We start from the raw sequence: 14,379 nt of genomic DNA on the forward strand, positions 1-14,379 counted from the left end.
TTGCAGATTAGATTACTCTTAATCTCTTTTTTGAAGCAGGGGAGTAAACGGATATTCTAGTTTTTAGCAGCCTGCTAATAAAGATAATCCCATTTTCCACTGAGCTACAGTTGGTTGTCTGTCTGCCAGAGGTAATTGTCACTGGGCAATCACATCCAGTACTGTGGTCAGGAGATGAAACTTTCTTATAAATTTTAAATATTTCTTCCTGTTTCCTTTCAATTTCCTACTTGGTATATTCTGGAACAAAGATAAGGAAATACACCATGATACTGAGATTATTAGATTAGCTGTTCAATTTTGCTTTTCTATTTCATAGAATCATTAAATCTTGAATTATCAATCCACTTTTCATTGATTTCTATTTTGTGGTAATGGCTGATGCTTTCCAGATTAGGAGAGCAGAACTGGGTTTAGTTCTAAATACCTTAGGTAGAGTAGTAGTTTTTGTCAGGCTTTTGAATTAAGAATATCTTAATTGCCTCTGTTCTACAATACTGGCTTTGATGGAATGGAAGGGAGCCTCACTTAATCTATAGCCTTGCTGAAAAAAATACAAAGTGCATTTGTCCTTCATGAGAAACTTTTGCCCAATCTTTTAATGAAGACAGCAAACAATACCCCAGCACATTGTCTTATGTAGCTAAGCTTTTCCTTAAAGTGTTTTTCTTGGCCTGATTTCTTGCAAACTGCCCGTTATTACTTATTCTAATGTGGTTCTGGGGAACAAATGACTTTCTTCTCCTCTCTGCCAGCCTCTAGGATGTCTTATATACTTGATATCCTTTTTTAAAAAACAAATTTAGAGGTTTGAATCATTACATACAAAATTCAGGTTTTGTACACCTTTCATCAAACCTGTTGCATTTGCTGTGAATCTCACTAATTAGCTGATGCTTTTTTTAAAGTTCAGTGTACAAAACAGGGTCCAGAGTCGAGCAGAGACTACAGACTTGATTAAAGCAGGAGAATTAATTCATAGCTATCTCCTATTTCAGGATCCTCTTGCAATCATTGTTTTTTCTCATTTACCTTGTAAATTTTGTCATCAAAATATTTTTAACTTGAAAACACTAAGTGTAGTATAACAGTACAGCTGTGTGTTTCTGGTTAAGTAATTCCAGTAAAATAAACATTATCACAAATAAAGCTGCTTTATAGCCCTTGTTCTTTACAAACTTTGCTTTCTCTCTCAGTTGCATTTAATGTCAGTAGGAATATTTGTTTGTCTTTAAAGAAGTGTTTCTCAGTAGACATGTGCAGGTCACCTCAGTCTGGTTTGTGCAGACCAGACTCAAACGCAAATGAATTAAAATGTTTTTATTCGCTTCAGTTCAGAATAGAGTAGTAGAATAAACCTCTACCTTCAGAGCAGTCTCTTGGTAAGAGTGCTTTATATAATCTTTCTGGGTGAACTTGAACCCTGAGGTAATTTTTGGTAATTGCAAATCAGGTTTCTAGAACTGTTATCTCGAAAGGATGACCCTGCTGCTTTGGGGAGGGAGAATTTCTGAGATATTCTTTGTACAGCTGAGCTCTGCAGCACCACTGACTTTTGGCAGTACATGTTTTATCTGTGGTATAGCAAAACAGATCTCATTTTCGAGTGCACCTTATTTTCAAGCAGAAGAATGCCTGGACGTGCTGGGTTTTTCAGCTCCGAAGTCTGGATATTTGAATGCAATTTATGTACAATGAAACAACATAAAAGTTAGTAGCTTAATATAGTTAGAGAAGTGCAGCCCATTGCCTTTCTTAGCACCCACATCCTCCATACAGCACAGAAGAATCTGATACTTTTTCATTTTTCTCCAGTCTCTCTAGCAATGACTCATTCCCATATGCCAAAAATCCAACTGGCTTTTTTCTTGAAATAAATAATTATGACAGCTATCCTGAAAAATGAGCAACGTTCCTGCTTGGTATATGTTCTCTAGAATACATCTGTTTTAGGAGGGTTATTTTGCAACTTTAGTTTTTGCATTTTAAATGTGAGTACTGAGTGGCCTGAAAGTTAATGTGTGTGTGTGTGTGTGTGTGTGTGTGTGTGTGTGAGGATTTCCATGGGCAGACAGGAGCTGCTCCTGCTCTGAGCTGCCTGGACATAAGTCAAGACACGCTGGAGTCTGTGTGTCTGTGCTGGCACTTTGCAGTGCCAGAGCCCAGGGCACCTGCAGAGCTTCCAAAGCAGAACTGGTTGGATTTCAAGCACCCTGCTCCCAGGAAGGTGTCTGCAGCCACTGCCTCTGTGTACTCTTTATTGAACAGTTTGTGCTGCGCGAGCACGAGTTGCTTTCAGCAACAGGTTGCTTGTTTAAACCGAGATGAAGTAGATGGAACTAGAGGAAAGTTATAACCTCAGGTGGGAGAAGTGTATGAATAAATGTGTATAAATACTTCCACTAGGACACCCCGGTTAAGATTGTGCTTCTGCCCAATATTTATGGAAAAAAACCCTCCCTTTAAATAATCCTGGGTTGCTTTTGTCTGATTTTTTTTTTTTTTTAATAAACACCAAAATTGTAACTTCTAATGTGTTAGACAAAAAAAGCCCCAGTTTAATATGGATGTTTCTAAAGCAATTTGCTACCCACCAGTCATCCTTTTAATTAGGCAGAGAATAGACTTATCAGTCTGACACCAATTTCAGGGCATGTTGTAATTCTTTGCAGCTTCACTGCTAAAGCTAGCTGACATTTTAGGAAAGAAGAGGGTAACAGAGTGAAAAACTGCATTTAAAAGTGCACCAAATTAAGATTTTTATTTAAAATATATCCCTGATTTAAAAAAAAAAAAAAAAAAGGTTTGTCATTTTGTCATTTTCAAAAATAATTCTTTCACTTTAGAAATACTAAGGCGTTGTATGCAAAAATAAATAAAAAAATATTGGAAGACCTTTAAACCATGAAGTGGAACAAATGGAGAATATAGTACTAGAGTAAACAAATGAGGTATTCCTACATATATTGAAACGTCAGTTCAGCATAACTGGTATTAATTACATTCATTTCTAGGCTTTAAATCTTTAGCAATTCTTTTCTTTCAGGGATTAGTTTCACCACTTGAAGCTTTGATCTCTCGTATCATTTCTGCCCACACTTGCACTTTTTGCTACAGTCTTTTTTCTGACTTATTTTATTCCTGAATCACATAAATTTTTTTTGTTTTCCCTGCTTTCTGGTTTAGCTTTCTGATGCATCACAACTCCTGCCCTGATTTAGAGACCCTGTGTGTACTGGACATAGTTCCACATATCCCTGTGAGCCATTAGTGCTCCATATCTGGATACAGGAAAAAGAGAGGAAACAAAGCACTTTGAGCAATGTAGTGCTGCTTACTTATATGATTTGACAAAGTCCAGTAATGTTGAAGTTTTCCAGTAGCTTTATCCCATTTTTCATTACCCTGTACTCAAGTACCTGGCCAAAAGCTGCATATTTGAGAGGAATTTTGTTTTAAGGCCTGCCAAGAAGTAAGAGGGCTTTTATTACTGAATGATTCATCAGTGCAGAAGTTGTTTTGGTCCTGCTGGAGTATTTTGTATGATGCAGAGATAATTGCCACTGTTGTAAAATATTTTCATTGAGAACAGTTGACATAAAACACTGCACAGAAACTGATCTGTCAGCTTTGTTGTTTGGTGAATCATAATGTGTTGTATATTTTGACTTTCTTTTTGCTTGAAGGATCTCTGTGAAGGTTAAAAAAAAAATGACATTTTGCTCAATTTGTACTTTGAAATACAAAGGTAGCATTTCATATGAAAGTTTAAATGTTGCTGGGTCTTTTTTTCTAGTTCCAAAATTAATGAATACTTCAGAGAAAGGAGCAACATATAAGAAATATGTAAATGTATTTTAGGGACTAAATTCTTTCATCTTTTAAAGCTGAAAAATGGTTGGAGCTAAGTTCTTTAGCCTTTTGAGGGCTAAATTCTTTCACGTGGGAAATGTTGAAAACTGGGGAAAATAAAGCCATTATTATCATTAACTTTTGCAGCCAACTCCCTTCTCTGCCACCCACGAGGCTGTGTTGTTTCCTCAGCGTGTACAAGCCTGGTGATACAATATGCAGTGATAAGAGTTCATGTGTTTATAACACAATTGCACATGGTGTGGAAGCACATCCTGTATAAATCTTTTCTGAAATGTTGTTTCTGGGGGGTTGAAGAATGGCAGGGTCAGCAGCTCTGGAGCCCTGTAATCCAGTTCATTTGCAGTGGAGCCAGTGGCCAGTGTGATGGCCATAAAGTTCCTGCCCAAGCCATGTCAAAGGGCTGGCAGGCTGCATTTTGGAAACATAACTTCTTCAGTGTTTATGCTATAACATGTGCTGTCTTCCTCACACTGAGACTTTTTCTACCTGTTCTGTACCATGGACCTTTTTTTTTTTTTTTTTTTTTTTTGAAAGGAGACATTTGTAAATGAAGTGATTTGTTTTTCAAGAAATTAGTAGGAGCTTAAATAAGGAGTGAGTGTGATTCTCTCATCCCAGGCCCTTTGCAATCCAGTGCCAGAGTTTCTCTGTTCTATGCTGGTCGTTGCAGGCATTTGACTTCTATGTTGTTTCTTCAAAAGTCCGTGATAAAATGTTTCATAAACAAATAAATGGTCTGTCTGACTGCAAGAGCTCAGCAAACTAAACTGTCTTCGATTCTCCTCCAGTAGGTCTAAGAGTCAGAACCTGGAGCCTAAATACAATTGTCTAAAGACAAGGTAGTATTCTGCTCTGATCTCCTTGGCATGTGGCCCTCAGCTGCTGCATTTGGTTTTGTGGTAGTGGTTGAGAACTTCAGATAATAGATGAAGAATCCTCTCTTCTTCTGCCTAAATTCTACTTCAGAGCCCTAGGAAATGCAGGTGACCACTGTAGCATTCCAATAAGCTCTACTTGGATGCTAAAGCGTAACTTCGTCCTGTAAGAACAAAGAAACCCAAAATAAGCTCCAGGGTTGTTATTTGAATATCTGATATATCCTTGAATTTTCTGTTCATGATGTCTTTGTGAATGTAATATGAACAGAAATGTTTGAAATTAAAATATACCTTCAGTTTATACGTCACCCGCAGTTGCAAAGACAAAACACATCTTCCTAATTAGCATAGCTATATATATATATATATATATATATATATATACACACATTCTTAAATTTACGTATATATGTGTATCTACAGTAAATTTGTTCTTCTCTTTTAGGTGCATGCTAAGAGTTCTGGATTCCTTTGGAACTGAACCAGAGTTTAACCATGCCCACTATGCCCAGTCGAAAGGTCACAAGACACCGTGGGGAAAGTGGAACCTTAACCCACAGCAGTTTTATACAATGTTCCGTAAGTACCCCTATGTTTATAAATAGTTTAGAACTTTAAAAAGGAGTGCTGTCGTTAAGAAGAACCTTTTTATCGTGGAAGACGAATTCATGGTTTAATACAATGCAACTGCTAAATGGGCAGAATCATGTCACTAGGTGTCTGTAGACTGTGCAAAAGCTCTGCCATGCTTTTATCCAGCAATCAGAAAATAAGAATGTCAACCTAATATAAACAGTGGTAGGGAACTTTGTTCTCTGGGTGCCCGTGGAAAGCGGTGCTTGGCTTTTCCCTCAAGTGTCAGTGAGCTTTTGTTAGTTTTGACTTCTCTAATCTCACAATGAAGCAATGGATTTTTGACAGACTTGCTGGATTACAGTTTTATGAACTGCACTCCTGCATTTCATCGTGTTGAACTGAAGTTTGTAACTGTGTTAGCTCTAGTGTTCTGTTTCTGCTTTTGTCCCTCAGCAAGTGAGAAGTGCCATTCCTTTGCAATTTCTTTTCATTCAGGATTGATAAACGCTCAGTAAAAAAAAAATCTTTATCTCTAATTTTTTGTGGCTTTCTCAAAATTTTCACCTAATGGGTTTTCATATTGTATTTATCCTGAAGGGAGCTAATTAACATTTAATTGCCAGCAATGTACAAGGCTATTGAAAAATAGCCAGTAGGTTTCAGCATCGCTGTAGATCTTCCTAGCATCAACAAATATCTTCCAAAAAATCCCCCAACCAAACTTAAAAAAGGAACAACACAAACAAAAATTAATATAAATTCTCTATAAATTGGGTCAGATTAAATGATTGCTGTGACCTGCTCTAGACCTAGTCTTTGACTTTATGGCACTAGGTTCCAGAATCAAAGGGCCTTTCTCTTGCACACGGTAGTAGTAGTTTTAGGTGTGTTATCTCTGAAAGGTGCAGAAAGTCACTGCTGCCAGCTGGCTGGATGGTAAGTGAGGCTTAGGGCAGTGTATGTTGTGTGCAGCAGCTGCTCAGCCCAGATCTGTAAGGAAACACTTGGTAATGACCAGCCGACCTCCACAGTTTGTTGCTGTTCCTCGTCTGAGACTCAGGCCAGGGCACGCGCTGTTCCCTCTCATCAGACTTCATAGTCAAGTCTTTCAAACTTTTCTGCTTTTCACAGCAGAATTATACATGCTGCTGTCTGCTTGACACGCTTTTGATTTCAGTTGCCCTGTAAAATTCTTGAGAGAGGCATATTTTGTCTGTCAACATTTTCTCCGCAAGTTTTTTGGGAGAAATATAAGTGAAGGTTGTTCGAAAGATAAAAGACTGCATTCACAGTTGTTTGGAAGCAAGTAACAAAACATGTGGTGGTGAAATGTGACTTGGAAGTGGTTGCAGAGCTTGTGTCTGGACATTAGTAAGCAGAGCTTGTTCCGTATCCACGTTTGCTAATATTTATTGGTTCATGTCCTAAATGGAAAAGGAGCTCGATTGGGCTTTATTTAAGAAGTCCAGCTGTTGGGAAATTTGTATGTGAGGTCCTGTTCAAGGTAACACCAAGGGTGGTGATGCACTTGAGGAAAATAGTTGGCTGAATACTTGTGGAACAGCTGTGTGTGTGCACCACTGAGTCCCACTCCATGCAATGCAGAAGAAAGTAAATCTCTCCAGAGGTCCCTGTTGTGGCAGTACAGACTGCTCTTACAGCCTCTTGTTCAGAGAAAATCACTTCATGATGAATTTTCCGAAGCATATGACTATGCTGGAATTTTAATAAATAACCATTTCCAATTTTTGCTACTGGAAATGACTGTGGGTTTTCCTTTGCAGGCAAACTCATTCTGAAACCTGAGCGGTTCCAGTGCTGTAGATTGTTATTTTACTTTTTTTTTTTTTTTTTACTAGGTGCAGAAGAGTTGGCATGTTTTTTTATATTTAGAGTTTGTATTTGTTGTTTGTTCTCTGCTGCAGAGATAACACCATCTTTATGAGGTTGTGATTAAAGTGCATATTACGCATCAGTAAAGATTTTATGGCAGATTGGAACCCTGGACAGCTTCCCAAGAACCCCAGACTCTATTATGTTTTGAGAACTCTGATTATAAGGGCAGAAAATTATTACTGAGCAACAAGCATGGCATATTCAAACCTGTGGCATATTACCAAGTGCTTGAATGTTCTCTGAGTTTTCCAGAACCATGAGAGGTTTTCCCCCTTTTTATGTTTTTGGTTTCTTTTCTTTTTTTTTTAATTAAAATACTTTTATGCAAAATACTGGCACTGGTACTTTTAAAACTGCATGATCTTGCTTAAAAATCCATCTGAGTGCTTCCTGTCAGTGATGTTTGAGGCACTCAATTCCACCAGTTCTAAATCTTGACTTTAACAAAGGTTTATTTTTCTTTTGAGAGTGTACTGCCTTGCCTCTCCTTTGAATGCAGTCTCTCATCCAAAAATATGAAAGGATGGAAAAATGCCCCCTTTCAGGCATATTTTCCATGTGCCATTTCCTATGCAAAATTCTAAAAAGTCCTTGGGTCTAAGTGAGTGCAGAGCAGTTGCTGAGGCATTTTTTGTGAAAAGCAGTGTCATTTGAAAGACTAAATGGAATGACAGAGGGATGTATACACAGTGTATGGTTTCTCTGTTCTGCTGCATTAGCCAGTTGGCTAATTTTCAGGAATCAAAAAGCAAAACATCATAATTGCAATAAAATTGTATTTTTTAATAACTCTGACTATAAATTTAACATGGCATGTAGCATGTGAGTGCCTGGGGTGTTGCCTTTGGGGTTGTTTGTTTGTTTGTTTTTGTTTTGGATTCTTTAACTTTGCAAAATGTGCTTAATTGTCAACTTGTGTGCCGGAATTTAGGAGGGAGGCTTATAGAGGAGATCCTGTGTTTATCGAAGCCTATTTCTATGTTTGAGGTTGTGATACTTTTCAGGGAGGCCAAAAAACTCCCCATGCTGGAGTAACTTTTATATAGTAGGCACGGATGTTTGCCTGAAGCCTTGAATGTTGGAGTCCATCCCTGGAATTAAACACCCTGTCCACAAAAAACCAAACCAAAGCAACAGTTTTAATGAGCCTAAATGTCCATGTCTTTGTAGGAGAACAGTGGCCAGTGTTGCTGGAAGTCACTGCTGGAAAAAGACCAACAGAGGCTAAAAATAATACAGAAAGAACTATGAGTAAATTGCTTATCCTTTATCTGCATTTTTTTTTCTCTGGGCATTGGATTAAGAACAGTTTTGTTAACTTCACTTGCCACCTTTCAATATTTTATGATCCCTCTGTCTGGGTGAATTAGGCAATGAAATTCATATTCTGATTTACACAGTGTGACTTTGTAGGCCAGTAATTAGCATGGATACATAATACACAGTGAGTTGGATGGTTGGTGTTAGCAATTCTGGTGTAAGAGGTGAACCCAAGAAATTCACTAAAATTTGTTTATGCCATTAAGCAACAAAGAGCTTTGATATCAGGCATAAATCCAGGGGGGGTTCAAAAAAGTGTTGGTATTGCATCTCTGAGATTGTCAAGCTGGATTTTTTTCTGTTTCTTTTATCTCTAATAATAAAATAAAGCTTAGCACACACACAAAAAAATCATTATCGTTGGAGTCAGCCCAGCTGCAGAATTTTTATTATCAGAAACAAGGCAGAAAATAGCTGCTTACTTCAGTAGGCACATGAGCAGAAATATAAGAACTGGTTTTGATAATAAAGCAAGCAAATTTATCTTTCAGTATTAATATGAAGGAGATGATCTGTCGAATAATATGTTCCTTATAACTTCCTTTCTCACAACATTCACTCTACTGTAACATTAACTGGTACTTTCAGAGGTGTTGAATGTGTTCTGTTTCTTCCAGCTCACACTCCGGATAACAGCTTCCTTGGATTTGTGGTAGAGCAGCACCTGAATTCCAGTGACATCAAACATATTAATGACATCAAAAGGCAGAATCAATCTCTCGTCTATGGCAAAGTAGATAATTTCTGGAAGGTGAGTTTTCTATACTCATAGAAAGGTTTATTTTGATCAGTATAATAAAGCATAACTCTTAATTTAAAAGTATCCCTTCTGCCTAAACCTGTTCTTCTGAAAATAAATATATATAAATAATTCAGTTAAACATTTTGAAGTCTTTTTGATGGGAAGCTTCTGACTAGATTGATATGGGTCCTTTGCTATTTATGTACACCTACCTGATAGAATGAAAAATACAGTCTTGATATCACAATTATTCGGGAAAATGCAGAAGCTGTTGAACATAATGGGAAATTGAAAGTGTCAGAGTCTCTGTGACCTTTAATCAGTTATAAGCAAATGTGTATTTCAATTATCTCTTTTCTTATATCTACAACCAGAAATATGCTGCATTTTGAACTGGAAATTACCTTTCACTAAAGGCCCTAGAAGTGAGCCATGTCCCTTTCTCTCCCTCTAATAATACCAGAGTTTTGTTTCTTTAAAATTGTGATTACTGTATTGTTTTTTATCTGCAGACCAGAGCAGCAGAATAACACTGAAACTGGGTCATATTTTCACCAAGTTAAAGTATATTCTGTTATTAAGTCACGGTGGTCCTTTTCTTTTGTCCACAGTCCTTTTCTGTAGCTCCTTCTTCCAGGCTGACACCCCTGGGAGTGTCTCTCTCAAGCAGTTTCCAAAGAGATTGCTTACTAATAACTGGATTTTTTCCAAATTGCCCATATCCTCTGTGTGCCTTCCCTCTGGCCTAAAAACACCTTATTTTAAGCCTCTTGACAACTGAAAAAAGAACTGATCAGGACACGTGCCATACATAGGAGAGTGTGAGAGCACCCATGTCTTATATTTTCTTTCCTTTTCTCTTCCTTGGCATGAGAATATTGGTCTCGCACAGTTTTCTGAACCACAGAAGCATCATCTAGTCTGATGACTGAGATTATACAGCATAAATACTTGAAAAAATGATAGCTGCTAGTAAATGGTCCTTATGTGAGGCAAAACAAACCTGCAACTGAAGAGAAACAGTAAAATGTTGCCAGTGGTAGCAGAAAAGGTAGAGCTGAATGCTTGGCTACTGTGCTGAGAAAAATACGTAGTAAATACTGTGCTGGTATAGAACAAGTTAGAATGCCCCTGTCTGCAGTCTCTTCTGTCTGCAGTCTCTTCTGTCTGCAGAGTGCTGGAGCAGGGCTGGGATCCTCTCTTCAAGTCTTTTTCTAGCTTAGGCTCTTGTCCTTTTAGTTCCTGATCTCATTATCAGTCTCTCAGGAACAGTTGCATGCCATAATCATCTAAACTTCCTGACCTGATTTGTAGTGCACATCAGCAGAACAACCTGTTGAATCCTAGTTGGATTTAAGGAACAAGATAGTTGCTTAGTCACCAGGGTTTCTTTTTTTCTCTGACATCTATATCTTTCTCGGTTTATTCAGTCTGCATGAATTCAGAAATATGTATTAATAGTTGATATGCCCAGAGGGAAGATTTGTGACTGCCTAGTCTCAGATTCTGTATGGCACACTTATTCATGGCCTTATTAAGACAAAAACATGGCTTTTTGGAAAAGTACATCCAATTTTGACTTTTAAATAGACACAGTTGAAACCCCCCTGTTTCCTCTGGTGAAGTCGTCAAATAATTGCCTTCTCCCTTAAGACTTTGTTTTATTTCTAGTACAGGTTTACAAATGGTAATTTTCAGTCTTAGTAGGAGTTAGACTTTCTCTACTTGACTACTAATGTTTCTGTTCTGTTTCCCTGTAAGAATATATAGGTTGAGGTCAAAGTAACCTGTAGGCATCTCCTGAAAAGCCTGTATATGCTGAACCCCTGAGAGCTTTGTGCTTCCTAATCCTTAAGTGTTCTCACATGTCTCTTTTCTCTGAATTTTCTTAGAGTTATTCACATTCCTATTGAAATGTGAATGTTAGCAAAGGGCACGTGGGCCATACCAGCACCAAATCCAAAAGGAAATACTATGTGCATTGTTAGGCAGACCCCTTTCACCACTGGGAACTCTTGTTTAGGTGACTTCTCTAACAAAACCCCTTGTATCATGTTTTAGAAGTGCTGCTTTTCAAGTCAGTGCTCTGTTTCTATCAGTATTGCCTGTCTTGTTTTCTTCCAAGATGTGTGATTGGTTATCTGGCCATATTAAAATGGGTACTGTGTGCTTGTAACATCAAGCACATTAAAGCTGTAACTTGCAGATTGTAACTGCAGTCATGCACATATGCACTCCTATATAAAGTGCAAATCACTGCAGATAGACTCTGAATCAGTTACAGTGTGGCTTTTCTTATCTGGAGTGATAAAATCCAATTCTTGTGATCAAGAGAAAGCCTGAACTAATCTCGTGTCTGTGTAATTTGCTTATTTCACATTTCCTTCATTTTTCCTGTTCAGTGCTCTTTTCATCTGCCACCATGTCTTGTGAGGAGCCAGACTAATCTATTTATCCTGCTCCTGTTCTTTGTATTGAACACGGCCAATTAACAAGAAGTGTAATCTCCACAGAATACAAGTGTCACTGCTGGGTCTGATCAGTCATTAGGGAAGCACAGTGTGGAGGGGAAAGCCTCCCAGTCCCCTAGACTGTGGTGTTTTGGGGGAAGGGCAGTTGTGAATAAATCATTTAATTTTTAACCAAGCAGGTTGAAGTGGAACTGAAAGATGCACAGGACCTTTTTTCCCTGGTAGGGCTGGTGTAGCCAACTGCTGTCATGGTTTTATACAGCCATGGACATGGGTTTTTTGCTGTGTGTGACTATGCCTGACCCAGTCACATTCATCCCATATTATAGTGAGCAAGTCTGGGAATGCCTTGGTGGAGGTCAGGAAGGATTTGTGCTGCAGAGAGTGTAAGAGAAATCTTGTTTACTTTCCTCTAATAACTAAAGCAGTCTTAAGTGGGTTGAGGATTACAGATAGGAGACTCTAAAGAATTTTGCCACATTCCTAAGGGTTATATTTAGAGGTAAGCTGTCAAGGGCAACATTTGCCAAGTTTTGGATGTGTTTGTTGTAATCAAAGATTTGGGGTTTTGTCTGGGATTTCTGGCAGTACTAAAGGATTAGAGTCCTGTCCCTGCCAAAGTGGGGAGGAAAAAAAAAAAGGAATGAGTAAAATGTGAGTGTAACCCATAATGCTCTCCATTATCAAAATCAGCTTTAATTACAGAACATTTCAATTAAAAAGGAATGTTTGAAGCCTTTTATGTTGCCTCAGCTCCTGTTTCGGTCCGTCTTTTCTTTGTTCTTCTTCCTGCAACTTCCTGTCATACGATTCCACTAATTTTACCTTTAATCCCAGAAAGAAGAAAGAGTCAAGATTCATTTTGCACTATTTGCTATTTCTCTTTTGTGAGGTGCTGTGAGAGAAGTCAGAGTTGCTTGTATCAGAAAATAGTCATTAACCCATAACGTAAGTGTATGATGATTGCTTTAGTACTTTATTATAGTGTATTTGAGCTGTGTCTTGAAAATATTTGTATATTTAGAGGCAAAATAACGTGAATTTGTTACTAATGCCACTTGACAAGATGGGTGTTCTTCTTAGCTGTATATACTGCCTGCATAACAAGTTTAGAAGCACTGGAGGTTGGAAATGTTTACCTTTAGCTTGTTCTCAATGGCAAAGCACATCACCAAGGCCCTTCTTACTAATGTGTCCCCTTTCGAGCTCCAGGTGACATATTATATCCCCATCATAGGCATGAAGTGGGAGGAAAGTCAGAGAGGAAAAATTAAACTTGTAGGAACAGTTCTGTTACAGGCAGAGATCAGTATCTCACTGCTTGCAGTACTGCCTTCCTTTCCTTCTGATTGGTTTTTGTAGCTCATATTTAGCAATGCCCTTTGAATGAACATTTCATTTCTACGTGAGGAAAAGGACAAAAGTTCCTTTGCATCTTTTCTCTCTCCCATGTGGTCAGTGCATTCATGAACTTGCCACGTGACCTCGGTATTTTGTGTTCCTCCAGATGTACAGCAGCACCGTGTGCTTATCAGTTGATCAGAACTCTTACCCTAGTTGCTGTCATCAGACGCCAGGAGCACTGTCCTGCTTTATGTCACATAACAAATTGAAATGAGCCAGACACTTTACTTAAGCAACATTTCTGCAATTCACCATTTCCTTCTGAAAGAAGTATGGATCAAAAAGCCAAGTAAATCAAAGCACATGAGCAGTTATAGGTGCAGTAGATAAGCATGCATGTATGTACACTTTTAAAGGCTTATTCTTTAATATTTATTATGAAAAGCAGAATTTAATTTAGTATGAAGAAAGAAAGAAAGAAAACTGGTTTTTATGAATATTTACCTTTCAGACAGGTCAGTGATCAGCTTCTCAGTTTGCAGAACTCTTGAGCTGCAAAATGAATTAGTGAGGTCTTACGGTACTGATCAACACAGTCATCTACAAGTATTTGGTTAGCAAAAAAACAACACAACCTTTTCTTCCTGTGACCCCACTCTCTATTTTCTTCTGTACCCCTGAACTTTTCTGCTTCAGCACTTAGAATGCACCAGGATGTCTCATTGCTAGTTGTGGAAATTTCCATTCCAAGGGCAGGAAATTCCTGCCTAGGTGTTCGTGTGCACTGCATGGCAATGAAATTGTCAACTCTTATAAAAACCTCGGTGTTTAAAAAAACCCAAACCTTCATGGATGAAATAAATAAAGATGAGGATAAGGAGCTGAATAAGGATTTCTGGCAAAGCTTGAAGAACCGAAGTCTTTGCTGAGATGTTTTATTCTTTTTTTCGTGCAAAAGTTATGTATGTGCCAATGTGTGCTTTATGAAGAGATGCCTAAAAAAGAAGCCATAAATGGACATTCAGGGAAGAGCAAGAGCATGACAAACTTACATAATATATTGCATATTCTCCCTCTTTCCAGCTTTTCTAATTCATTATATCTTCTAAATCTCTTTGTCCGTTGATAAACTGTCTGTTGGTACATTTTTGAGATTTCAGTATGAGGTGCTTCAAAGTACTTATTTCATCATGAACCTTTGCAAACTTTTTTTGCCTTTACAACCTCCTCTGTCATGGAATCCCTCAAATCTCTGACCTGTTGCTGGAGGAATTAT

At 38.0% G+C, this 14,379-nt stretch overlaps 1 protein-coding gene across 1 annotated transcript in view; it reads left to right on the forward strand.

Annotated features, from left to right (window-relative positions):
* Nucleotides 1-14,379, forward strand: part of MGAT5 (alpha-1,6-mannosylglycoprotein 6-beta-N-acetylglucosaminyltransferase) — a 116,283-nt gene that overhangs the window by 79,337 nt on the left and 22,567 nt on the right. The window contains exons 10-11 of the mRNA XM_027893110.1: nucleotides 5,200-5,333; nucleotides 9,164-9,297. Coding sequence (XP_027748911.1) covers nucleotides 5,200-5,333; nucleotides 9,164-9,297 — 268 coding nt within the window. The remainder of the gene's footprint in view (nucleotides 1-5,199; nucleotides 5,334-9,163; nucleotides 9,298-14,379) is intronic.

This window comes from Empidonax traillii, unplaced genomic scaffold, assembly GCF_003031625.1.
Source record: "Empidonax traillii isolate 1590-97213 ecotype Southwest subspecies unplaced genomic scaffold, ASM303162v1 scaffold381:size621868, whole genome shotgun sequence".
Taxonomy (NCBI): domain Eukaryota; kingdom Metazoa; phylum Chordata; class Aves; order Passeriformes; family Tyrannidae; genus Empidonax; species Empidonax traillii.